Below are 26,558 nucleotides of genomic sequence, written 5' to 3'. Positions count from 1 at the left end.
AGGCAAAACTCTACCAGCCATCAAGGAAGCAGACTGCAGCTGAAGACTTTGAAGGAAAAAAAACTCTCTCCCCTACCCAGGCTCTCACCTGACCCTTCTCTCCTCAGCCTTGCGGAGCTCTTCATCTCGCTGCAGGACTTGCAGGATCATATCCCTCTCTGCCTCCGACAGGAAAGACAGGTCCACAGCCTCTGACATGGCTTATCCCAGGAATCGCCTGCCTTTTCCTGAAAGGATTCCTCCGAGCTGGAGCAGCTGGATTCCTCAGAGCTGGAGGCAAGTTAGCAAGTTAGTACAATCAAGTGCAACACTCCTGGGTTCTTCTAAGCCCCTGTGCACTTGCATGAGGCAATAACTCATTGATAACTCCAGGTGGCCATCAACTGCCCCTGTATCTACTCTGCCTCACTGCACTTTGTTGGTCCCACCTCACAGCAAGGCTGTGGCAAGTCCCTGCATTAGTCACTAAAGCATGATCAGCTTCATTCCTGTGCCCAGCCTAAGAGCATGCAGCCTCTGCTGCCCTCCCAGCACTAAATTACACAGCCTGTTCAGAGAGTTCAGTGTTTTAGAAGCTCTTAGCCCCCTGCATGTGGCCTTAATGAGCCCCCATGGGAACATCCAGTGGCTGAGTTGTTCCACCATCACACCTGGAGTTTCCTGCCTGCATCCAGCACTTGCAGACAGACCCAGCCTGGAATGGGTGTGTGTGTGTGTGTGTGTGTGTGAAAAAGAACAAAACAGGATGGATTGGAGTTCAGAGTTACAGCGTTGCACCTCCCCTACTGACACAGGCCCAAGTGTCCAGGCACAGCAAGGCCTTGTGAGCTGCAGATCTCCCCCACCCCAAGTAAGGCAGGCTACTGCAAGGACCCTGGAACTACAGGATGTAGGATCTGGCCTACGAGGCTTCCCTCGGAGCCCAGAAGAGGCAGGAGAGCAAAGAGATCAGGCCCATCGCTAAGCTGCCATGAGCAGTTGCTTGTAGTATTTCTATAGAGCTTGGACCATATCTAGGTCACTTTCCCAGGTCCCAGCTCAGCACACCGGGGTCAGATACACCACACAAGAGCCTTCAAAAAAAGTGTCCCTCTCCCATCTCAGGAACAGGCTCCTCAGGGCTCTGAAGCACACAACAGCAAGCATATGCTGCTGTCAAAAGCAGCACTACCCCTACCTTGTTCACCCAGAGCCTTGCAGGTTCATTTCCTGGTCTGGACCCCAGCTATCTCCAGTGATGAATTTGCCCCTACTGCCAGCAGGAAATTCACACTCCCTTGATGCTGCCCGAGTGACCTTCCTGCCTCCTAGATGACATCACACTCATTGTAATGGCTACAGATGTGCTGTGACTTCTCAGGACAGTGGGAATCAGGGACTCCCTAGGAGCAGGAGGCCAGGACTCCCAAAAGGAGGTTGAGAATCTCATTGAGTTCTAGCTCAAATGTGTTGGGGTTTGTTTGTTTGTTTTGGTTTTGTTATTTTTTAAATACAAAAGAACGCCAACCCAGGCCTTAGGATTTGCCTATGAATTAACTCAAGAGAGCACAGATCAAGACAGCCATATATTAACCCCTGTGCTATTTTCAAACTGAAGACACTAAGCAAAAAAGTCGCATATTGGAATTTACTGTACCCGGTGTGACAAACTTCTAAACTTGTTTATATAGAGAAAAAATCTGCACCAAATATCAACTCTGTACAAATAACCCCATCTTGTAAACCGCCTCTTTAGGGTACACCTCTACCCCAATATAACGCCACTCGATATAACATGAATTCGGATATAACGCAGTAAAGCTGAGCTCCGGGGGGGCGGGGTTGCGGGCTCCGGCGGATCAAATCAAGTTAGATATAATGCGGTAAGATTTTTTGGCTCCCGAGGACAGCGTTATATCGAGGTAGAGGTGTACTTTCCAGGTTTTGCTTGACCTTTAGTTAAAGAGCCACCTCTACTAAGCAACTCATCTTTGCGGTTCCTTAGTCCAATTTTCAGTCTATTTAAGCGAGATTTGGGGTTTAAAAAAAAGGCACACCATTCCCATTGTGATGGGTGCAATGTTAAAGACAAAAAGCCAAGGGATTTGGCCCCATTGTTTTTTCGTCATTAAAAAAAAGTATTTTCACAAGATTCTGAGAAGATTAGAAATACCGCCTGGAGTGTTTAAAAAGCATCACCCTCTGGTTTACAGTACTGTGCTAATCCATGTGAGAACTGGAGAGTGAAACTGAGCAGCATATCATTGTTCAAGCAGAACGACATGAAAAACCGTTACCACTACATTTTTAATAACCCAAGATGTCCTTTATTTAGGTTGCTAAGAAAGGTAACGTGAATTTTAAACTGCCCATGTTCCTTTAAATGGCCGTGTTCTACAAACATGCAAGAAGGTAGCATCTGGGTTCCAAAGGAATGGAGAAAAGAACAGCAATAAGAACAAAAGCAATGGGGAACATTAGTGGGCTAATTGAAGTCACCACCAGTACTTTATTCAGAGCCTCTCTGAAACAGTCCCTCAGCCCCATGTCAAGGAGTAAGATGCATTTCTTACTTCACGACTTGCAGTAAGTTGGTTACAAGTCTTGTCTGGATACAGTGATTGGCACTTAGATAGACCATCCAGGAACAAGCAAAGTAATGACACAGTCTCTCTGCCAGCACCCAGTTAACATGCTTATATACACCAATTCACTTCCTACTCAGTCACCATTATCAAGCCCTACCCAGAATATATGCCTCAGACTCTTAGCCGTAGAAATAGGAGTACTTGTGGCACCTTAGAGACTAACAAATTTATTTGCGCATAAGCTTTCATGGGCTAAAACCTACTTCATTGGATGCATGCAGTGGAAAATACAGCAGGAAGATATATATACACGGATCAGAGGGGTAGCCGTGTTAGTCTGGTAGTCTATAAGGTGCCACAGGATTCTTTGCTGCTATATACACGGAGAACGTGAAAAAATGCGTGTTGCCATACTAACTATAACGAGAGTAATCAGTTATGGTGGGCTATTCCTAGCTCTCCCCATTCCTGAAGCTCCATGCTCCTGATACATTCTGCTGAGTCTGTATCAGCTACAGGGATTTTAGCTAAGAAGCAGGATGCAGATTTGAATCACATTTCTGTATTCTCTAGAATCACAGCTGTATTGGCCATTTCCACATTTTCTGTAGCATAACTTTCTGGGAAAGAAGGGTTCACTGGGCCTGGGCGAACATCTGGAAGACACAATATCCTCAACCATCCCACCATCAGTAGGCTTTGGTGATGCCCTCATTTATTCTCTCCCCTTTCAACTCCCCTGTAGCACTTTTCCTCACAAATGGGATCTGTCTAGATGGGTATCTAGAGTTCTAGGCCTGAAGAAGAAAATCAACAGTGAGCTGCTTCTAAGGTAGTTGGTGCACCAATCAGGCTGAGAGAAGAAGGGAAAGTTGCTGAGATTCTTTTGGTTTAGAACTGGCTTTTCTAAATTACCAGCCAAATGAATGCTTAGGCATCATAACGCAGGTCTGCAGAGGGACAAGCATCTTCCCTTTTAGTTCTGTATTCAGGAGTACCCATTTTGGACGCAATACTTAGATGGACTGGACAGGTCTTTTCTCAAACTAACTTTTAAGTTCTCAGTCATGCATCCAGACAGATGAAAGTTGAGACATTTCTTCTGAGAAGTTCAACAAGCTCTCTCTTTAGTGCAGCCACTCCAGAAGGTGCTTTTGTTCCTGTAGGTCCCCCCTGAAAGCAGCCATTCCAGTAAACACCCTGACACTCATTGCAAGGGCCTCTACAACCCAGGGGTTAGAGCAGGGAAGGGTCACCACTTGAAGATGGAGTGTCCACACTCAGACTAGGAGAAGGACCCAGGACACTGGAGGCTGTTTGCAGATGCAAAAATATTAGCCCAGGAGCTACATGCAAGGAGGTCAGCCCCAATTTCCCCTCTCCCTGTGCAATGTCCTCTTGTACCCAAGTGACCATGAAGAGAAAGAATGAAGCTGAACAGGTTGAGTAACCTCTTGTTTCTGACGGAGTGAACTGGCCTCCCAAGGGAGACTCACCTCCTCCTACGTTCTCTGATCACTATACTTCCAACTCCCCAGGCTTTGCTTCTTTAGTGAAGTGGGGAGGGGCTGAGGACAAGGGAACCAATGCACCCTCCAGGACAGTGCCAGAGCAAGACTCAGACCCGGAAGTACCCACCCACTTCCACCTCCAAAGAGCCAAGAGCCGTGCAATCCCAGTGCAGCCTGGAAGGCCACTGCTTTTTATTCTCTTGTAGCTACACAGCCCTAGGGCTACATGCTGGCTTCCCTCCAACCCAGGGGGAAGCTAACCAAGTATTTGGCAGTACCTTACTTACTCACAATGTCTGGGACTGTCAGGCTTTCCTGTATGTGGAACTGCATAGGAAAGGCTGCCAGGGGGCACCCTGCAAGAACCCTCCCTCACCTAGCTATCACCTACCTGTATTTAAGAAGTGCATAAGCTCTGGACCAACTCTGGTTAATACAGAGGGAGTGCATACCTCTTTAGATTACATCTTCTTCTAACCCACTCTGCGTTACACTAGCTGGACTCTAAACGCTCTCATTTCCCAGCATGTAACCCATATCCCTAAGAACACAAGAACAGACCATTGGTCTGACCCAGTATGGCCATGTAGCCCACCATCCTGTCTTCCAATAGCAGCCAATGCCAAATGCTTCAGAGGGAATGAACAAAACAGGGCAATTTATCAAGTGATCCATCCCATCATCCAGTCCCAGCTTCTAGCAATCAGAGGTTTAGGGACACCCAGAGCATTGGGTTGTGCCCCTGACCATCTCGGCTAATAGCCATTGATGGACCTATTTGTCATGAACTTGTCTAATTCTTTTTTGAACCCAGTTATACTTTTGGCCTTCACAACATCCCCTGCCAATGAGTTTCACAGGTTGTCTTCGACAGTACACCACTACCTCGATATAACGCCACCCGATATAACACTAATTTGGATATAATGCGGTAAAGCAGTGCTCGGGAGGGGCCGCAGCTGTGCACTCCAGTGGATCAAAGTAAGTTCAATATAACATGGTTTCACCTATAACGTGGTGGGATTTTTTGGCTCCCAAGGACAGTGTTATATTGAGGTAGAGGTGTACTTCCTTTTGTTTGTTTTAAACCTGCTGCCTATTAATATCATTGGGTGACAGCTGGTCCATGGGTTATGTGAAGGGGCAAATAACATTTCCTTATTTATGACAGGGGTGGAGAACGTGATTTTATAGATCTCTTTTCTAAGCTGAACAGTCCCAGGGTTTTTAATCTCTGCTCACATGGAAGCTGTTCCATTTCTCCACCTTCTCCCCGCATCCTCACTTCCACACCATCTCTGGATTGGGCCCCCCAAGTTCAAGCTGCCATGCCAAAGGTCAGAAGAAAGGAGTTAGCATGGAAAGTGACTGCAGGGTGTGAACTGAAGCTACCACCCCCTTCTCTAATTTACACCTTCTGGCCACACAAATTACACCAACCACACTCTCTCTCTCCGACATCTGTACATGTAAACGAAACCACAATGCATCACCTTACATATTCTGAAATTGGTCTGTCCCCAGTGTTCTACACACACAGAAGCACCTCTGCAAATGGGAGAGAAAGTATTTGCAAATGGATAAAGGTTTTAATTAGGAATGTGACTCACAGATGAAGATTAGCAGGATCTAACAAGTGGAGAAGGTTTCAACACAACAGTCCCATAGCTATTATTCCACATGAACGCCAAGCAATGTCCAAGCACCTAAGAGAAATACAGCCTCTACCTCCGTACTTATAAGCCCCCTTTCTTCACGACAGGATGTGTGCCTCAGGGAAGCAAATGAATGCATCCTCCCACCACCCAGATGAAGCAGGGAACTGAGTTATTAGAGTCATGGTCCTTTCCTGGGGCAGGAAGCCTGGGACTGCTGTGCAAGATTCTGAAAGGCAGAGCTGGAGACAAACTCTCCCTCCCCACCAAACACAAGCTGCAATCCTTCCCCTCCCCTCCTCACTGACCTGCCCTGAGAGCTGGAGACTGAAGGTTTGGGAGTGGGAGCAAATTCCTGACCAGCTTAATCAGTGAACTGCCAGGCAGCCTGACCCAGACACCAAACCCCTCATGCCCACCACATGACAAACTCCAGCCATGCACTATTATGCGGCACACCCCCCAATCTACCCACCACCGCACCAAGGGGTTTGCTACCCGCACAGCAATCCCCAAAAACTTGCTTACCACACACGCTCCAGAACTGGCATCTACACTCTGCCCGTGCTGTCCCAGCTGTGCTGCTACGTAGGAAACGCGGCTGTAATAAGTCAGGCTCTGCTATCCGAAAGACAAACCTCTCCAAGAATGCCAGGAAGTCAGGATCACAACCAGCAGCCCGTCCCAGCGAGCTGGCCTGGGGCCAGCACCGCAAGCAACACACAACTCGGCGGTGTCCGGGCTCCGCCGCAAGCTCAGCGATCGCTCAGCCCCGGAAAGCCCCTGGCTAGGCAAGGAGAGAGTGAGGCCACGGCCAAAGCAGGAGCTTCTTTCCCGCAGCCCCTGAACAGCAGCGTCCCAGCAATTCCCCGGGCTGGGGGACACCCCGCTCCGGCACAGGGACCGGCCGGCACCCACGTGTCCCCGCTGCCCCCCAGCGCCGGGCACCGCCAGGACCGGGTGTGGGGCCGGAGACAGCGAGTGCCCAGGCCGCCCCCTGCACGCACCGCGGCCCCAGGCCCGCCCGCAAGGACCTGCCTGCGGACACCGCCCCGATCCGCCGCTGCCAGCAGCCGCAGGGAAGAGGGGGCTGGGCGGAGCCCGGGGCGATACCTGCGGCGTCTCCCGGCCCGGCGGCTGCACCAGGCTGAAACTTTCGCCCCGCGTGGGCGGGGCCGGCTCCTTAAAGGGGCCGCGCCCCCTCTCACCTGCTCCCGCCCTTAAAGGGACCGTGCCCAGCCGGAGAAGAGCCGGCGAGCGCACGGGGCCCCTAGCACCGGGGTGGGGGACAGGGAGGACACCCCCACCAAGGGCCTCCGGTGACGGGCGGGAAGCCTGCCCCCGTTCCCAGCTCCACCGCCGCCCTGCAGCCCCCCAGCCCAGGTAATGGCCCCCCATCCTGAGACAGCGCCTGCCCTGTTCCAGCCCCCCAGCCCAGGTAACCCCCCATCCTGAGACAGCGCCTGCCCTATTCCAGCCCCCCAGCCCAGGTAACCCCCATCCTAAGCCACCGCCTGCCCTGTTCCAGCCCCCCAGCCCAGGTAACCCCCATCCTGAGACAGCGCCTGCCCTGTTCCAGCCCCAGCCCAGGTAACCCCATCCTGAGACAGTGTCTGCCCTATTCCAGCCCCAGCCCTAGTAACTCCCCATCCTGAGCCAGTGCCTGCCCTGTTCCAGCCCCCCAGCCCAGGTAACCCCCATCCTGAGACAGTGTCTGCCCTATTCCAGCCCCCCCAGCCCTGGGAACCTCCCATCCTGAGCCAGCAACTGCCCTGTTCCAGGCCCCCTGCCCTAGTAACCCCCCACCCTGAGACAGCGCCTGCCCTGTTCCAGCCCCCCCGCCCAGGTAACCCCCATCCTGAGCCACCGCCTGCCCTGTTCCAGCCCCCCTCGCCCTGGGAACCTCCAATCCTGAGCCACCACCTGCCCTGTGCCAGGCCCCTGCCCTAGTAACCCCATCCTGAGCTAGCGCCAGCCCTGTTCCAGCCCCTACCCTAGTAACCCCATCCTGAGCCACCGCCTGCCCTGTTCCAGCCCCCCAGCCCAGGGAAACGCCATCCGAAGCCACCACCTGCCCGGTTCCAGCCCCCAGCCCAGGTAACCCCCATCCTGAGCCAGCGCCTGCCCTGTTCCAGCCCCATGCCACCCTGGTAACCCCCCATCCTGAGCCACCACCTGCCCTGTTCCAGGCCCCCTGCCCTAGTAACCCCCCATCCTGAGACAGCGCCTGCCCTGTTCCAGCCCCCCAGCCCAGGTAACCTCCATCCTAAGCCACCACCTGCCCTGTTCTAGCCCCCCCAGCCCAGGTAACCCTCATCCTGAGCCACCGCCTGCCCTATTCCAGCCCCAGCCCAGGTAACCCCCATCCTGAGCCAGCGCCTGCCCTATTCCAGCCCCAAGCCCAGGTAAACTCCATCCTAAGCCACCACCTGCCCTGTTCCAGCCCCAGCCCAGGTAACCCCATCCTGAGCTAGCGCCAGCCCTGTTCCAGCCCCTATCCTAGTAACCCCCCATCCTGAGCCACCACCTGCCCTGTTCCAGGACCATTCCCCCCACCCCAGCCAACACCTGCTGTTCCAGTCCCACCTCCAGCTCTGCCAATGTATCTCGGCCATGACAATGCAGCATCCCCTTAGAGTTCCAGGGATAGCATCACTTGGCATCAGACATCAACTCGGCATAGCTTTACATGTCGAGGAGACCATTCAGGTGCCCTATACCCCCCAGTGCAAGAACAAGGGGGCAGTCAATGAAACTGAACAGCAATACATTTAAAACTGATGAAAGGAAATACATTTTTACATGATGCATAATAATCTGTGGAACTCAATGCTACAAGATAGTAAAGAGCTTAGCAGGGTTAAAAAAAGGACTAGATATGGATGTGGAAAAGGAGAGTATCCAATGAGATGAAAGGATTAACTACGTTAAGGGATATAAACTCTTATTTCTGAAGGCATAAGCCAACAACTCAGTTTGTTGATGAGAAACATCCCCTCTGGGAAGGCTATTCCAGAATTGTCCACTTTGGGGCTTCTTGCACCTTGCCCTGAAGAAGCTGGTAATGGCCAGTGTTAGTGACAGGCCACTGGAGAACAGGAACCCCACTCTGGCATTGCCCAGGGTTGCGTATGGTGAGTTTTGCAATATGGACAAATGTTCCTAAGCACACGCAAGCAACCATGGAACTAAATTTTCTTCATGGTCTGCCCTGAGCCAGAGCTGGACCCCAGTCTCTGGAGGTGAAGAGCTGCCACATTAACACACTACACAACCTGAAACTAACTCAGTCACACTGAGAAAGACTTGAATGTTGAGCCCCTGCCAGGATGTTCCCTCATCCTAGCAGTAATGAAAAGGACTGTGCTGAGGGCCCAATCCTGAGAGGTGTGGAGCACCTGCATCTGCTAGAATTTGGAGGTACCCAGCACTTCTCAGGAGCAGGCCCTAACATGGCTGCTCAGTAAATGTTTGCTAAGGTGACACTGCAGAACTTCCCTCTCACACCTGTTCCCCTGAAGACCCACCCTGCTGTGATGCAGCTGCCTGAACAGCCTTGCATGAGATTGGATCTGATGAGCTGTAGGGCTTTGTGATGTTGAAGGAGCTTGACAGGCAGGACTTGTCTGGAGCCAGACATAAATCAGGCCAGCCAGCTGTCAGTTCTGACACACGCACAGTAATACCAATGCACCTCGCTGCTGATCTCCAATCACACTGTTAATCCAGTCCTGGGGCCCGCCCACAGCTCTCTCAGTCTATCTTAATCCTGACCTGCAGCGTGCTCCCACCTCAAGCCACAGTTGAGTAATCCAATATAACAAACACAAGCCAATACTGCTAGCAGTGATACATTTTTCCATATTGTGAAGTGAGCAAATGCTTCCACCATCCTAGTCTGAGAACATCAAACTCAATGCATTGGTGATCTGCACAGTGAATTCTAATCCTGGAGGTGAAAGGGTAGTATGCTGACCCAGTACATTTTACACTCTTCTAGTTCCGATTTAGGAATGTCCTATCTTGAAAATGTAGGAATTTTCCTTTTAGGAAAGGACATTTTATTCCGCAGTTTATTCCGTAAAGGAAGTTCAGGTTAGTGCACAGCCAGTGTGCAACCTAAACAAGAATCGGGGGTAGCCATGTTAGTCTGTATCCACAAAAACAACAAGGAGTCCGGTGCCACCTTAAAGACTAACAGATTTATTTAGGCATCTGAAGAAGTGGGGGGGGTTTACCCACGAAAGCTTATGCCCCAACCTAAACAAGACACAGTAAGTGGCTGAAACGAAGTTTAACCCAGGAGACATTTCTAGTATTCACAGCATTAAATCTGCGTGGGCCCAACCACTGCAGCCTAACAGGTCACACCCTGTAGATAGCTGCCTGCTCCTTTATCTGGGGACTGCTGCCTGAGAGTCAGCACAATGGCTGCACTAATCAATCCCACACTGGCCTCGTTTCTCTCTGTGCCACCCCCACATCACACACGACATCACCGCCGAGCCCTCAAGCTTTGCACTGTCCTCTCTCTTTGAAAAATCATAGGCAACTTTCCAGTGCTCATGAAATCAGGGGCTGATAGCAGTCACTACAGCCAGTTACAGTACATAGGACAGGTGGGTGACCAGGCAAGCTGCATGCCTCTGACAACGCACTTGAATCCTGCTCTCACAGCATCACTGCAGTTACAGTCCTGGGCCTACACACAACTCTGCTGGCACATCTTACTTCTGACATGCAGCAGCCCAGACAGTCCAGTGCTGACACCTACATGCACAAGCGTGTGCATGCACAAACCAGCATCCCCTGCAATTCTAGTCCTGCAATCTAACACACCTGAATTCTGCTCTGCATCCCCTTGGCTAGTGCTTGTAAATGTGCGGTGTGAAAGGGGAACACTAAAGGACTTAGCGATCATGGCAGAGAACCAAAGCTCCCCAAGTGATGTGATGGGGAAGAGGGCTAATGCAATCCTTGAATGGGGGATTATCAAGTAGGAGTAGGGAGATGATACTGTATTCAGGTCTGATCACCACCCTTTGAAAAGGATGTTGAAAAATTTGAAAAGGTCTAGAAAAGAGCTACAAGAACAATTCATGATCTGGAAAACCATCCTTTCAATGAGAGACATAAGAAGCTCATTTTATGTGGTTTATCAAAGAGAAGGTTGAGAGGTTACTTGATCATGGTCTTAGAAGTACTGTACTCACAGAGGAAGAAGACAGACAATACTACATGGCTCTTTCATATAGCAGACAAAGGTATAACAAGATCTAATGGCTGAATATTGATGTTAGAAACAAGGCAGATATTTTTAACACAGGATAATTAGCCATTGGAACAGTTTACCCAAAGGACGTGGTAGACTCTCTGTTTAAAAGATCTGCTCTACTTGCACCACAAGTTATTTAGCTAGATGGAGGAATTACTGGATGAAATTCTCTGTACAGGAGGTCAGACTAGATGATCATACTGATCCCTTCTGACCCTAAAATCTATGGGAGGGTAGGGGCAGAACTCCTGGATTTGGTCCAGCTCAGAGGAGCAGCCCTGTGTGAGCCAGATAATATTTGCATGTGCAAATGAGTTAGCAATTAGTATGCAGGTTAGCTCTTGGCTGGCAGATTCTGTGATTTTCACATGGTGCAAGTGAGATGTGCTGAGATGAAACTGGCTCTCAGCCACTGCACTGCATTGCTAATAAATTCTGCTGCTGCTTCTTTTACTAGTACAATTTAACAACAAAATGATCACAGCCAATAAATAAAGATCAAAACACCAAGCAACACAAGGTGGAAAGAAACAGAAGACAAACCCTACCAGAATCAGTCCCTAGGATGTAGGGAAGAAACACAAAACATGATATTAAACCAATGCTCACATTAAGACTTCCTTATACTTCTGCCCAGTACAAAGGGAGGGAAATCTACAAATCCTTGTTTGTTTTGATTCCAGTGTGGATACTGTTAACCCAGTCAGCTGGCATCTGTATTTGCTCAATAAGATCTAATTTTACCCTCCAGTCAATTTCAGGTTTTATTTTATCCGTGCCCATTGGTCATTCTGGGGTAAGTGTATTTTTTGGCAGCACACTGAGATCCATACCCAGGAGTCGTATTATGTCCTTAACGTATCTCAGCACACTGAATGCCTCATCAAAGCATTGAAGAATGTCTTTTGCCTCCTATACTGTAGCCAGGTTAAACACCTCTTCAATCATCTGCATTTGCAGGTTGCTTTTCAACCCAAGGACACATGGAATCTGTTCTTCTGTTTCAAATTCTTCTGAGTGGCATGTCCTTATGCAGACACGTCCCGGTGCCTTAGCCACAGAGGCTTATTTTAAGCACAGGATATAAAGCAAGCTGAGGCTTTGATTATAACAGGTGAGATATATTAAGGATATAGTAAAACTCCTTGATATAGTTTTGACAGGTGCTGTGATTACAGGCCATTCTACTGGCTAAAGTAATTCAGGCTATAGTGCCACAGCAGACAGTCTTGGAAGAACCAATCACTGCTTTTCTTTATTTAGGAGGAGAATAAAATCCCAATTGTTTGTGTTGCTTCCCAGTGCTCAGATGCTCATGGGAAGGCTCTTCAAAGGCTGCCATAAAAGCGTGGGAATGAAAAGGGCAAGGAGACTCCATCCTCTCCTGTCTGAACACATGTGCATCCGTCACCAGCGTTTCCTGACCATGCAGAGCTGACTGGGCCCCTTCCCCTTTCTCTGAACTACTCAAATATGCCCCATAAGTGCTTTATCCTGGATTCCCAGGATTGGTTTCTAGAAGGGCCCTGCATGCTGGATTTGGAGGTTGTTTTACACTGGAAAAGGGCCTGAGCAGCACAATTCATTTCTGGCTTTTGGAATCCTTAATAGTCAGGGTTGTTTGGGTCCAAGATGTTGGTTCAGCCCATTACAGAAACAGGGACCTGGTGTGAAACTCAGCTACAGATCCTGTTCAGGTCATCTCCTTCCCCGCAGTGTGGGGGCAGTTAGACCCAAAGGTTTGGCTCAGGTCACTCTGGTTACCAAAGTGTCTTTTGCTGCAGTAGAGCTTGTGGTTTATTTGCATGAAGGTTCCTGCAGCATGAGAGCTGGGGAAGCCAGCTCCGCCCAGAGAGCACACACAGAAACTGCTGCAGTAGGAATTAATCTGGGTGGGGTCTGACTAGTTTGCAAGGCTCTCCCTCGGCACAGGGAAAGGACAGGAACACGCAGAACTTCTTCTTGGCTGAACCCTCAAAAACCATGCCAGCATCACCTGGGTAAATTCCTTCCCTCACCCTGACTGGCCCACTCTGCTGCTCCCCAGAGCTCCCTAAAATGAATTCAATTACTACTCTAAGGCACTGCTCTAGATTCAGTGACATCCTGTGCTGTGGGGAGGTGGCTCATAGAATACACATGAATCACCATCATTTACACTCTGCTCTATCTCTGTGTTATAAAGGAGAGCCCTAGGTGTGCACATAAAACCACCCTCTAGGGAGTTCTCAGCCTCTCTGCTATTGTCCTTCAGGGAAAAGAGATCAGAGGCAGAGGGAAGCACATAAAGGCAATGCTGTATCTGGAATGAGCGAGAGTTAAAAACACAACAAGAGACTTCTTTCCACACTCTCTCTTTCTCCCTCAGCCAGCTCTCAGGGCTGTAGGGTCATCCTGGCACAGATGTAGTCAGGGTAGTCAAGTATCAGAGGGGTAGCCGTGTTAGTCTGGTTCTGTAGAAGCAGCAAAGAATCCTGTGGCACCTTATAGACTAACAGAAGTTTTGCAGCATGAGCTTTCGTGGGTGAATACCCACTTCTTCGGATGCAAGCAGTGGAAATTTCCAGGGACAGGTGTGTATATATAAGCAAGCAAGAAGCAAGCTAGAGATAACGAGGTTAGATCAATCAGGGAGGATGGGGCCCTGTTCCAGCAGCTGAGGTGTGAAATCTGCAAATTTAACACCATCAGCTTAGGACTAAACAAAGACTGTGAATGGCTTGCCAATTACAGAACCAGTTTCTCCTCCCTTGGTTTTCACACCTCAGCTGCTGGAACAGGGCCCCATCCTCCCTGATTGATCTAACCTCCTTATCTCTAGCTTGCTTCTTGCTTGCTTATATATACACACCTGTCCCTGGAAATTTCCACTGCTTGCATCCGAAGAAGTGGGTATTCACCCACGAAAGCTCGTGCTGCAAAACTTCTGTTAGTCTATAAGGTGCCACAGGAGTCAGGGTAGTGTGAATGGGACATGAGCTGGAGCTGCAGGGACAGCACAGCAGGCCTGGGGGAGAGCTGTGAGGACCTAAGACAGGGACAAGGTGCAGAGCCCAAAGTGCTATAGGCCAAAACTGAATTTGCGCTGGCAGCAGTTTACCGTTACATGCACTGCTGCATCTCAGGATCAAGCTGTGTTAGCAGAACTATTTGGGGCCCAAGATGCTCTGAGACCAGAATTCAGATGCATTGTGCAAAAGGCATCACACCCATCTGTCCTCCATATTGTAATTGGTGTAGTCAGTGCTATCAGCCTACTCCAGTTATTTTTAGAGCGAGAGATTGCCACATTTCAAAGTGGACAGTCAGAAGCTTTGGAGGCTGGCAGTGGTTGGTTGGTGGGTGGGTGTGTATGTATGTAACACCTGGGCAACCCAGATCACTGCAGTATCAGCAGCGTGTGTACACACAGAGGAGGAGACTGCAGCAGCTATTATGCTATCTCCTAGGCAGCAACTCACAGACAGGGAAGCTGGGTGTGACCTGTTGGGCTGGATTATTTGGCCCATGTCCAGCAGGGGTTGTTCATGGATTGTTCACTGTGGGAGAATCTTGTGTTATTGAAAAAACTGCATATCAGTGACCTGTTTCATCACTTCCCTTGTTTCTTTGCATATACTCGAAATGAGAGGCTCTGCCATTTGGATGGCACAGTTCTCGTGACCAGGGACATGCAGGTGTACAGTATAGCTTCAGGTCTGCAATCAGAATTCAAAGCTAAATACACCAACCCAACTGCTCTGTTTCCTGCGCGAGGGCCAACCTCTACCCCTTGGTACACTGCCAGTCACAAATAAGTAGTGGGCAAGAGAAGAGGAGCAGATGAGAATAGGGAGCAACGTGTGATCTCTCAATTCCATGCATTTTCTGTGGGTACCAACTAGTAACTACCTAACAAAGAAGGGCAGCAACTGTCTTGCTCATCTCGAGGGCATGGTGGTAATTTTTTTTCACTCCTGACTGTCCACCACCTATGCTGACACATCAGCTTGTGACATACCATTGGGCTCCCCCATCAGCTTGCCTTCCCAGAACTATGTGCCTGGCCAACAGGATCCTGAGGTGTAGAGGGAGCAGCCCCTTCGCACATATGAACTCCGTGAAGGAATAGCAAGTGACATTTGGAGGAAAACACAGAGCTGATCTGGAACAGCTAGGGTAGCTGATTCTCGCTGCCACTCTTCCCCTGTGCCAGGGCTCAGCGCACACAGCGACCATCTTTGATTTGGGCAGCTAACTCAGATAAATAGGGAAAGGAAAAAGCCACTCAGTCTTACTTCTTATTCAACCAGTCGCTCAGACACACAAGTTTGGTTACATTTGCAGGAGAAAATGCTGCCCCCTTCTTGTTTACAATGTCACCTGAAAGTGAGAACAGGCATTCCCATGGCACTGTTGTAGCCAGTGTCGCAAGATATTTACATGCCAGATCAGCTAAATATTCGTATGTCCCTTCATGCTTCAACCACCATTCCTGGGGACATGCTTCCATGCTGACGATGGGTTCTGCTCAATAACGATCCAAAGCAGAGCAGACTGACACATGTTCATTTTCATTATCTGAGTCAGATGTCACTAGCAGAAGGTTGATTTTCTTTTTTGGTGGTTCGAGTTCTGTAGTTTCTGCATCAGAGTGTTGCTCTTTTAAGACTTCTGAAAGCATTTTCCACACCCTGTTCCTCTCAGATTTTGGAAGGCACTTCAGATCTTTCGAAATCTCACATTGGTACCTTCTTTGCGTTTTGTAAAATCTGCAGTGAAAGTGTTCTTAAAATGAACAACATGTGTTGGGTCATCATCCGAGACTGCTATAACATGATATATATGGCAGAATGCAGGTAAAACAGAGCAGGGGACATACAATTCTCTACCCAGGAGTTCAGTTACAAATTTAATTAACTTTTTTTTTTAACGAGCGTCATCAGCATGGACGCATGTCTTCTGAAATGGTGGCCAAAGCAAGAAGGGGGATATAAACGTTTAGCATAATCTTGTACATAAATACCTTGCAATGCCGGCTACAAAAGTGCCATGCAAATGCCTGTTCTCACATTCTGGTGACATTGTAAATAAGAAGAGGGCAGCATTATCTCCTGTAAACGTAAACAAACTTGTTTGTCTGAGCGATTGACTGAACAAGAAGTAGGACTGAGTGGACTAGTAGGGTCTGAAGTTTTACATTGTTTTGTTTTTGAGCGCAGTTATGTAACCAAAAAAAAAAAATCTACATTTGTAAGTTGCACTTTCACTACAAAGAGATTGCACTACAGTACTTGTATGAGGTGAACTGAAAAATACTATTTCCTTTATCATTTTTACAGTGCAAATATTTGTAATAAAAAATACATGCTTTGATTTCAATTACAACACAGAATACAATATATATGAAAATGTAGAAAAACATCCAAAATATTTAATAAATTTCAATTGGTATTCTATTGTTTAACAGTGCGATAAAACCTGTGATTAATTGCGATTAATTTTTTTGAGTTAATCGTGTGAGTTAACGGCGATTAATCGACAGCCCTAATCCAGAGCCTTTCACCTCTTGTCATAGGCCTGACTGCAGCCTAGGTCAGTAGCAACTGGAAGTCATTGCCATTGCATGGCTGCTGAGCAGTAGGTTATGTGAAATCAATGTGGTGGTTCCAGTTCAGTTCCTAGAGAACAGGTGGCCCCTTTGAAAAGCCCAACATCCCAAATGGCTTCTTATTTGGGAGTTTCTAAATCAAGCCCCAGGATTAAATGGGCAGCTATCCTCTTAGCATTAATCACTAGAGAGGAGGTGGCAATGAATGGTATCGAGAAGGCAGGTCAGGAGCTTTTCTCCACCCTCTCTTGGTATAGAAGAACAAGGGGACACAAAATGAAAAAGGTGGTGAATTAAAAATCGATAAAAGGAAATACTTTTTCCACACAGTACACAATTCACCTGTGGAACTCACTGCCACAATATCTCACTGACCTCAGCAAGGACTGGTATCACAAGTTAGAATGGTGAGGGTTACAAATAATGCAGAGGTTTGGAAGGGATTTAAGCCCTCCTGCTTCAGGGCACAAACCAGCCTCTTACAAACAGAGATTAGGAAGAAATTATTATTGTGGGCAGGATATTTTATAACTGCTTTCTGCAGGGTTTCTTGCACCATCCTCCAAAGCAGCTTGTACTGGCCACTGTTGGAGATGCACCACTGGCGTGACCCAGTTTGGCAGTTCCTATGTTCCATCCAGGGCAGGAGTGAGGCAGAATTGCTGGGTGGGGAAATCTTGCACTGACTCTGCATCCGTTCTGTGGGGAGAGGCTTTGGTCTCCGGGGATCTCAGTTTGGTACCTTTCAGTAGCACTACATTCATTCATTTCTCACTATTTTAAACAGACAGGCCAAAAATCCCAAGTAGCAGCAGAGAAACCGCTTGCCCGGGCTTCCTGAAACTTGTGGGCAAACATCATAGTAACTTCAGATCCAGGCTTGGAACAAGAGGATGAACAAGCCTCCTTAGATGCTAAGAAACATGAAAGTTCGTATCTGTTGTGATAAAGTACATAGGGCCCAATCCTGCAACTCGCTCCACACTGAGCCCCACGTACATCAGTGGGGATCTGCCTGTACAGGGGTTCTCTGCAAAATCAGTGCGGTAATTAGGAATAGACCAGGACAGCAGCAGAGGGAGCACGGTCAGCTCACAGGGACTGCACTATGTCCTGGAGCTCTTCACATGCCCACAACAAATGAATACCATGAGCAAAGCGCTCAGCGTTTTCTGATTAGATCACAAGGGCAGTAAGTCTGGTGAGTCTCAGCCTAGGTCCTAGTGGTCACAGAGACACAATCTGCCCACAGCCTGGCACCAGTGGCAGCCTTTGTCAGGACTGAGATGCTCTCTGGCTCAACTGGTGAATCTGAACTCAGACATTCTGCTAAGTTCACATGCCCAGGTCTCTTGCTGGCATTAGTGGTGAAAACAGAGTTTGGAGCTGAGTGCTGAAGAACTCTGCCATCCCGCTGGGAAAAACGATCCATGCAGATAAAACTAACAACAAATGTTTTACCTGGTTACAGGAAATGGAAATAGAGTGAAGATCGCAGAAAGCAGCTGCAGGGAGCACCATGATGGTCAGGTCAAGCTGTTGCATGCCAGTCTGGAGAGAAGAGGAGCCCCAGGAGAGCAGAAGGCAAGACCAGTGTCAGACTGAACCAGTTCACAGGGTGCCAGCTGGGAGCACTCAACTCTGTGTAGGCTTTGTGAACTTCTCAGGATTGGGCCCTGAGCTCCCCCTGCGCATTTGCTAGCAGAGAAGGCGACATTCCTGGGGATCCCAAGGGTGTACTAAGAGAGGGGGCGGCACTCCAGATCCAGGACTATGTGATACACATGGGGTGCGTACGATTTCACTGGCTCAATGTGCAGAATGTTTGTCCTCCAAGGCTTCCCATGTAGCTGCTGAAGCAGAACCCTGATCCGCATTCCCGTGGTCTCTGCCCACCTCTGCCACTCGGCCCTGGTCTCCCTCCCGGAATCTATGATGTCAGCATCCTTTGGGCTCCTGCAGTTCCTTTGTCCCGTTTTGTCCTCCTGCCTCTTGGACACAGCTTGTTCTGGACATTGCTGCAGCTGCTGCTCCTCCAAGTGGCCACTATGCAAATGAGCCTTTGCTGGGAAGGACTCCACGTTCTGGTGGATGTGGAGAATGCCCCCTGTGCCCTTCCGCAAAAGCTGGCAGGCGATAGGCCAGCCCTCCTCTGAGCTGGGGAGCAGCCCCAGATTCACCCTGTTGGCCACGTCCCGCAGCTCCAGCTGGAAACGACAGGGGGAGGTGAGGAAGAGGTGGATGGGATGGTGAAAGGACATACGCCACAGAGGGCCCCATGTCAGGGAGGGGAAAATACACCAAGCAAGGCAACAGTATATAAAGGTTGCCACAGCCCTGTCTCTTGCCATCTACCATAGGAAGGGGGTGGATGTAAATGGGCACTGCTCGCACACTCTTGCTCTGAGTTGGGAGTAATATATAAAATTTTCGCCTGAACCATGAAGCCCCACCACTGCTCTTGTACCTCCTCAGAGCCCCCCACATCCTACCTGAGAATTAACTAGCAGATTGCACACATCATTGTTCTGTAGGCCAAGCTCATAGCACATGCTCCTTGCATCCCTCCATTTCTCTCGACAAGTTCCCTGTGTGCCACCTTCCTATTCCCCTCTATTTCAGGGACTCCCTTCAACCCATCCCCACCTCCTCCCCCAAGTCAGGGGGCTCAGTGTGCCCCTCAGGCCCTCCTTCTCCCCCATTCCCGGGTCTCCCATTCTCCCCATGCTAGGGACTTGGTGCCCTCCTTCTCCCCACCATTCTCATTTTGTTGTGTCATTCTGACAGACACATTTTAAACTGTATTGGGAGGCTGCACAGAGGTGATCTGAGGATACTGGCTGCCATCAGATGGCTCTTTGATCTATAGACAATTACATTGAGGCCGAGAACATTCCCTGAAATTTGAACTGCTTGGCTGCAGCATTCAAAAGTTATTGTGTTACAGTCAGACAGAGAAAGGCCGTCAAGATGGATTGAAGGCTCTGTTTCAGGGACCATCTGTGTTTGTGCAGCAGTTACCACGTGGGGGACCTGATACCTGGCTAGGGCTGCTAGGCACTAAGGTAACACAAATAATACCGTAATAATGAAGTTGAGTGTTGGGCCTGACTTCGCTCAGTCAGATATAAACAGTTTGGCCAGAACAACTAATAAGGATGTAGCGGGGTCTTATAACCTGGGGCAAGTGTTTAACATGTGAGAGTTATTTAGGATGGCACATGGGGATGTCTCTGAAAGCAATAGGATGAGCTGGGCCTGCTGGCTAGCCAGATAGGAGTCAGACGTACAGTTTCCTAAGGGAAGGGTGTGCAGCTCCATTGCTTGGGGCACTGGACACCGCCCTGGAACACACACCCCAAGCCCTCCAGGAGATGGGACCTATTAGGTCCTTCTCATCTCTGCGCTCTAGAACTACCAAGTCCGTCTGACCAGACCTCAGTGCACCAGGTCCCTGTCTCCTACAGTTTGCAAACATAACAGTCTGCCTCCCCAACAGACTCTTTGGACCTTTGCTCCCATCCCTTGTACCCTGGGGAAGAAGCTTTGACAAATCAGAAAGAGGAGAGGGATGGGGGGAGAAGAGCAGTTTCCTAGGAAAGAAATTCCTGTGACATCTAGAGCCAGGGTTAAAATTCAGAGGCACATCACCCCCCTTAGGGGGTCTCAGCAGCGTGGGCTGTACCCTTGGAATTCACTTCCCATTGCGGCCCCTCAGCTGTGGCAGGGCAGCTCTCTGCTCACCTGCCTGTTATCACCTTGGTGGATCTGACACCGATCCTGCACGCCGTTCAGCTCCAGGTTCTTTCTCAGGGCCTCTACAGCATGGGGGTTCCACTCACAGGCATGGACAAAGGCAGCACCGGCATGAATCAGGTACGGTATCGTGAAATAGCCAATCCCTGAGGGCACAGGAGACAGACGTCACTGACAGCACAGTCCAGAGGCACCCACAGTGTGGGAACAAAGTGCTCAGGGTTAAGGCCCCATTCTCAGCAGCAGAGATGTACTGGATTGAGGCCGTGGGCAGAGCTTAGGGGGAGAAGGAGAAGGTTCCAGGGGCTGAAGCTGCTGTTAAGCACATAGCATTGGCTACTGGACAGATACTTCGGCAAGCATGGGGTAGAGGATGCCACTGGATGGATAGTGCTGAGCAAATAACGAACAATGGGATGAACTGAATTCTTGTGATCAACAGGGCAGTGTATGTTATCTGGGGCTGAGGGTGGTTCCAGACAGGAGGATGGGGAGCAGTAATCCACAGCCCATAGGCTCTGCTCTCAGAGCCCCAGCAAACTCCTCAGAATGGACAGAGCGTAGCATTATTCCCAAAATTCAGAGGAGGAAGCCAGCCCTTTCCCATGGCCCTAAGGACAGTTACCTGCATAGAGATCCACTAGCACTTCCCCAGCACATGGCAGCGACGCCACCCGCAGCTTCTCTGTGATGTTTCCAGGCGAGAACATGCACCTGGTCACATCAAACGTATATCTGGGAAAACACCATAGGCCCAGTGAGAGCCGCCAACATGGGTCTGGCCAGTAACCCCTTCCCAGGGGGATCTTGGTTTGACAGCCCCTTCCTGCTTCTTCCACCTGTGCCCCATCTCCCCCTTCTACCTGATTCCATTGTCCACATGCTCCACCCAGCCATCCTGCCCCAGCAACAGGGTCACTGTCGGGGATCGTACTCCATCCGGTGATATTCGCCCTCGTTTGGCTATGCGTCGGGCGCCCAGAGCAGAAGCAACTGTTTCCCAGAGCTCTGGTCCTGGAAGAGAGCCCCAGGCAGGTGGTTAGAGAAGTTTGGTTCAGTGCATCTTGGAAGACAGAGTGACAGGTCCCTCTTACCCAGCTCCTTCCACAACGCAGCCCTGAAGCTGCTCTCGCTCAGCAGGATGAGGTCTCCGTGCCGCTGCCAGGAACGAGGAAGATCGTCCTCCAGCTCATCTGACCACCTGCCCCCAGAGGCTGACACTAAATGCTGCAGCTCCCTGCACAGCTTCCGGGCGGGGGACTGGACTCGTGCTGCCTTCGAGGGAATGGGGTTCTGGAAAAGAAACACAAAGAAAAACACTCATGCTGAGATAGGCTCTCTCCCTCCCTGCACTGTGACGGGATATGTCTGTGGGGGAATCTCCCTCCCACAGCTGCTGTACTGGGTCATTTCCCTTTACCTCCCCCAGGGACTGGAAAGTCCAGCTCACTGGGTGTGATTCTTCAATCATACTGGCTACACTAACCCACAACAGACTGAAGGGGCTTCAGGACCCATGGGCCACATCCACCATATCCAGATAATGTCCCTCAGGCTGGAGCAGTCACTGCTCTCTAAATAAAGGCAACGAGTTACCCATCGCACTAGCAGCTCCTGGAGACTGTGATGGGCCTGGGGACCCTGCAAGGAGGGCACAAGCTCCTCCTTTTAAAGCAGGGAGGTTTGTCTGCTTGTTTAATGTGGCAGGAATTTATTCCTTTTGGTGCTGGGCGTTTTCCCGGCCGGCTGTGGGGTAAGCACCTAGTAAGCCCTGTGCAGACAGGAACGGAAGAGCAGCTAAAATGGAATATTACTGCTCCCACGGCACTAGAGTGAAAGTCTCTGCTCCATCAGTGACCCACGAGGTCCCTGTCAAGGAGCCCCTCAATTGAGACTTAGGAATTCAATCAAACCCTGCTAGGAAGGAGTAGAACTGCCTGACCTCAGGCAGCCCTGTCATTGTTGAACTCAGACAATCCCAGCACATGTTCCAAACCTCACAGGAAAAAAGAACCTGATCCTGAGGTCCCAGGTGCTTCCGGCAAGCTGCTGAACAGCCTCATCTCTCACTATCTTTCACAGGAATGGAGCACACTCAGCAGCTGGCAGGACTGGGCCCTAAATAAAATACATAGGAACTGAATCAGACTATAAAGTGAAACTTGCTTTCTCTTCTACCTAGCTTCCAGGAGCTCCCTGTCAGTGCCAGGCAAGGCTAAGATAGTCTCAGGGAATTTTAGTCATATTCCCCTTAAGCTGATGGCAGAAGGGGTCAGAAAAGAATTTCACTGTCTTCAAGTGATGTATTGTACAAATGGCTAAGGTGCACTATGGGAGGGGTTGGCATGCCAATGACCCATGGGGACACAGCAATTTGCAGAGACAGGATATGGGGCACAAGAGCCTGGTATGGTAAATCCTACCCCGATTCTACTGAGGAAGCCAGTGCTTTGCTGACCTGAACCCACGTCAGTGTGCATGTCTTCTCAGGGGGCAGGCTCTCCCGCAGCTCCTGCAAGTGCTGCTCAGTGAGTTTCTCTCCCAGCACAGGCAATGCCACTGTGCCATCCAGCAGCTTTTGCACACGATGGCAGACATCCAGAACCCTCTCTCTCTCCAAATACTCCCTGCAAGTCCAATGATGTATTCAGGTATTTATTCATCTGTCATTATACACTCTTTCTGCAACCTTCTCATGTAAGCCTGAGAAAAGCAATGCTCTATACACATTGTTCAGTCCTGGTCTGATGAGATCATCATCTCCTGGAGTAACAAACTGCACTGGTCTAGTGTCAGGAGAGCTGAATCTATTCCCAAATCTGTGAATGACTCACTGCATGACCTCAGGCAAGTCACTGCATCCCTGGGTGCCTCAGTGTCCCCTCTGTAAAATGGGGATGATACCAACCCACCTTTGTAAAGGCTTTGAGATGACAGTGCTGACTTGATCCAAGCATAGTACAGGCAAGTGCTGGCTGTGCATGCTCTGTATCTCATTTCTGACCTCTCATCACCCTGGCCTTCCTATGAATGGGTACTGGCAATCATTCCAATTTACAGTATGTGCTAATTTTGGGAAGTGGATCAATGCCCATTAAGTACTGGGCTGAGATCCACCAAATGGTCCATCACTTATGAAAGTGAGAATTCCACTGCAGCCCCTAATGCTCTGAAGCTGGGGCTGTGTGTTGATACTAGTAGTAATAATCTGCTTGTAATGTACTAGTCTGGAATTACGAGTTCTGCTCCCACTCAAGTGAGCCCAGATCCACTCTATTTTGCCATGTTAATGACAATGTGATCAGCTCAATACAGCTACAACAATGTCTTTCAGCTTTCTCCCTCCATCTGCATCTCCATACTGCACCTGAACGGCTGGGCAAACTGTGACTCAGTAATAAGTACAGAGATAGGACCAGAATTCAAATCCTTTGCATCCATCTTGCCAGAACCTAGAAGAGAAGAAAACATCACCACCCAGTTGTCTGGCTTGGCAGTAAGCGAAGCTACTCAACACATGTTTGCCAATTCCAGGGAGCTGCAGCCTGAATGTCTCTCAGCACCCAAAAACTTCTCCCCAAAAGAGTCACTGAAGATGCAAACTGCTGCAACCTGTAGCCCTGACCTCTCTGCTAAGGATGCCAACAACAGAACCGATTGTGGACACTTATATACTAGGAGATAGATCAAGAGCAACAAAGTCATTTCACACTAAATTTGTTAGTCTCTAAGGTGCCACAAGTACTCCTGTTCTTTTTGCAGATACAGACTAACACGGCTGCTACTCTGAAACCTGTCATTTCAAACAGGCCACCAAACAGCAATCAGATCACGGTGACTTTTGATTACTATTGACCTGGCCTGGATTTTTACCTTTATGGAGGCAGAAGTCTCCATATCCCCATTATCAGAGCTCTGCATAGCACTGCATGCTCTAGGTGTGCACCTCAAAGCTGCGGCACAGGAGAACACTATACACCAGCAACCCAATCAGTGCTGTGAGTGCAGCTTTATTAACATGACCTATGCCAGAAATGCCCAGAAGTCTCCCTTTGGAAAAGGGGAGGTGGCAGAGAGAAATGCTCCCTGCTAGCACTACAGCACCTCTTGTTCTAGATTTCACAGCTCATGTGGTAATTGGGCTGCACTTTGATGGATGTGTGGCCAGTGAGGCTGCCACCTCTGTGAGTGTGCTTGAAGGGCAACGCGAGGATGCTTCATGGCCCTGGAAGTGCTTCGCGGACCAGTGACTAGCCACCATAGGCGTGCGCAGCCCATTTCATTAGGGTGTGCACCCAGGGAGCCCTGCTCTAGCCCCACCCACTCCTCCCTACTTCCCGCCCCCTGACTTCCCCCCTCAGAACCCCCAACCTCCCCTGTTCCTTGTCCCCTGACTACCCCCTCCTGGGACACCTGCCCCACAGGGCCCCACAGGGCCCCACAGGACCCCACCCCCATCTAAGCCTCCCTGCTCCTTGTCCCCTGACTGCCCCCCTACGACCTTACCCCTACCTGTCCCCTGACTGCCCCGACCCTTATCCACACCCCGCCCCAGACAGACCCCGGGACTCCCATGCCTATCCGACCGCTCCCGACCCCTGACAGGACCCCCAGAACTCCCGACCCATACAACTCCCCTGCTCCCTGCCTCCCCAACCCCTCCCACACCCCTGCCTCCTGACAGCCCCGCTCGAACTCCTAACTCATCCAACCCCAGCTCCTTGTCCCCTGACTACCCCCTCCAGAGACCTCTGCCCCTAGCCACCCCACCCTAACTGCCCCCAGGACCCTCCTTGCTCTATGTCCCCTGACTGCCCTGACCCCTATCCACCCCCACTTACAGACCCGGGACTCCCATGCCCCATCCACCCCCCCTGCTCCCTGACTGCCCCCTCCAGAGACCTCTGCCCCTAGCCACCCCCCCTTCAGGATCCCACCCCCTATCCAACCCACCCTGCTCCCTGTCCCCTGACTGCCCCCACCCCTTATCCAACCCCTGGCCCCAGACCCCTTAACATGAGATGAGGCTCCTAGCCTCCCCACAGAGCCAAACACTGCCCAGTGGGAGCGCACAGCTCCGGCCCCCAGAGCGCTGCGCGTGTGGCGGCATGGCTCCAGGGGATGGGGGAGCATGTCTGCCTCCCCGCAGAGCCCGAGCCCCCAGAGCACTGCGTGCGTGGAAGGCGGGAGAAGAGCCGGCGGCTTGCAATGCTCGGCCAGGCGCTCCGGCCCGGGAGCGCAGACCCCACAGCTTGCCACGCCGGGAGAGGGGGGCCATTTGCCTACCCCTGCATTAGGGTGTGCCTGGGCACACCCTGCACACCCCGTGCGCACGCCTATGCTAGCCACCCTATTACAAGTGGGACAATCTGCAGAATCCCAGGAGAGGTGGCAACCTTAGAGGCACATTTCCTGCCTCCCTAGAGGGTACTGAAAGTGGCAGTGCCAGCAGGAGCAGCCACACCATTTACTTAAAAATCACAGTGAATTCATCACCCTCTGCTCCAACTACCGCACAACATCCTATGCATCTGCTCCAGCACAATCTCCTACCCTGCCCACTGCTACTAGCCCCTGCCTCCCACCCCCTTACCCCAACTGCTACACGCCCCGTGCTTCCCATGTGCTCCCTGGCTCCCACCCCTTGCTCTATGGCCACACACCCCATGCCTCCCATGTGCCCCCTGCCTCCGACCCCAAGGCCACATGCCCTCTGCCTCCCATGCGCCCTGGCTCCCACCCCCCTACCCCAAGGCCCCGCGCCCCCGGCCTCTCCTGTGCCCCTGGCTCCCACCCCCCTACCCCACGGCCACGCGCCCTCTGCCTCTCATGTGCCCTGGCTCCCACCCCCGTACCCCACGGCCACGCGCCCCCTGCCTCTCATGTGCCCTGGCTCCCACCCCCCTACCCCACGGCCACGCGCCCCCCCTCACTGCTTGGCTGGCCCGGCCCCTGGCTCTGGGCTGGACGTGGCTCGCTGCCCCGCGAGGGAGACTCCGAGGCACAGACATGCGCGGAACTAGACGCGCGGGGTTAGTGTTTCTCACCGGAACCGAGTCGTTAATGCCCTTCGGCGCCTGCCGCCGCCATCTTTCCCGTGGGCCGGTTGCCTGGTTACGGCGGCAGAGCTCGCTCCTGCCAACGCCGCTAGACTCTGCTCCCGCCCCGGAAGCGCCCCGGAGCCTTGGCGGGGCTCGAGCGGAA

At 50.8% G+C, this 26,558-nt stretch overlaps 2 protein-coding genes across 10 annotated transcripts in view; both read right to left on the bottom strand.

The window, feature by feature from the left end:
- SYTL4 (synaptotagmin like 4) overlaps positions 1-20,446 on the bottom strand; it is a 37,445-nt gene extending 16,999 nt beyond the window's left edge. For 2 of the 6 annotated variants that reach the window (XM_039489409.1, XM_039489414.1), the window contains exons 1-2: positions 6,262-6,765; positions 89-270 (exon numbers count right to left, since the gene is read on the bottom strand). In XM_039489409.1, coding sequence (XP_039345343.1) covers positions 89-198 — 110 coding nt within the window. In that variant the 5' untranslated portion in view covers positions 199-270; positions 6,262-6,765. The other 4 variants (XM_039489411.1, XM_039489412.1, XM_039489410.1 and 1 more) reach the window with 4 other exon arrangements.
- Positions 16,445-26,538, bottom strand: TRMT12 (tRNA methyltransferase 12 homolog). 4 transcript variants are annotated; one of them, XM_039489423.1, is made up of 8 exons: positions 26,402-26,538; positions 23,722-23,806; positions 22,813-22,981; positions 21,449-21,647; positions 21,218-21,368; positions 20,980-21,089; positions 20,343-20,500; positions 16,445-18,805 (listed from the first exon to the last, which is right to left on the bottom strand). In XM_039489423.1, the coding sequence occupies exons 2-8, from the start codon at positions 23,793-23,795 to the stop codon at positions 18,338-18,340; spliced, it is 1,329 nt and encodes a 442-aa protein (XP_039345357.1). In that variant the 5' UTR covers positions 23,796-23,806; positions 26,402-26,538; the 3' UTR covers positions 16,445-18,337. The 4 variants fall into 4 exon arrangements, with proteins under 4 accessions (XP_039345357.1, XP_039345358.1, XP_039345359.1 ...); XM_039489424.1 differs by lacking the exon at positions 26,402-26,538 and adding an exon at positions 26,288-26,346; XM_039489425.1 differs by lacking the exon at positions 26,402-26,538 and adding an exon at positions 24,228-24,659.
- Positions 26,539-26,558: the final 20 nt, after the last annotated feature.

Source organism: Mauremys reevesii, linkage group 9 (assembly GCF_016161935.1).
Source record: "Mauremys reevesii isolate NIE-2019 linkage group 9, ASM1616193v1, whole genome shotgun sequence".
Taxonomy (NCBI): Eukaryota; Metazoa; Chordata; order Testudines; family Geoemydidae; genus Mauremys; species Mauremys reevesii.
Note: the sequence above shows the minus strand (reverse complement) of the source record. Positions and strands in the feature narration are given on the sequence as shown.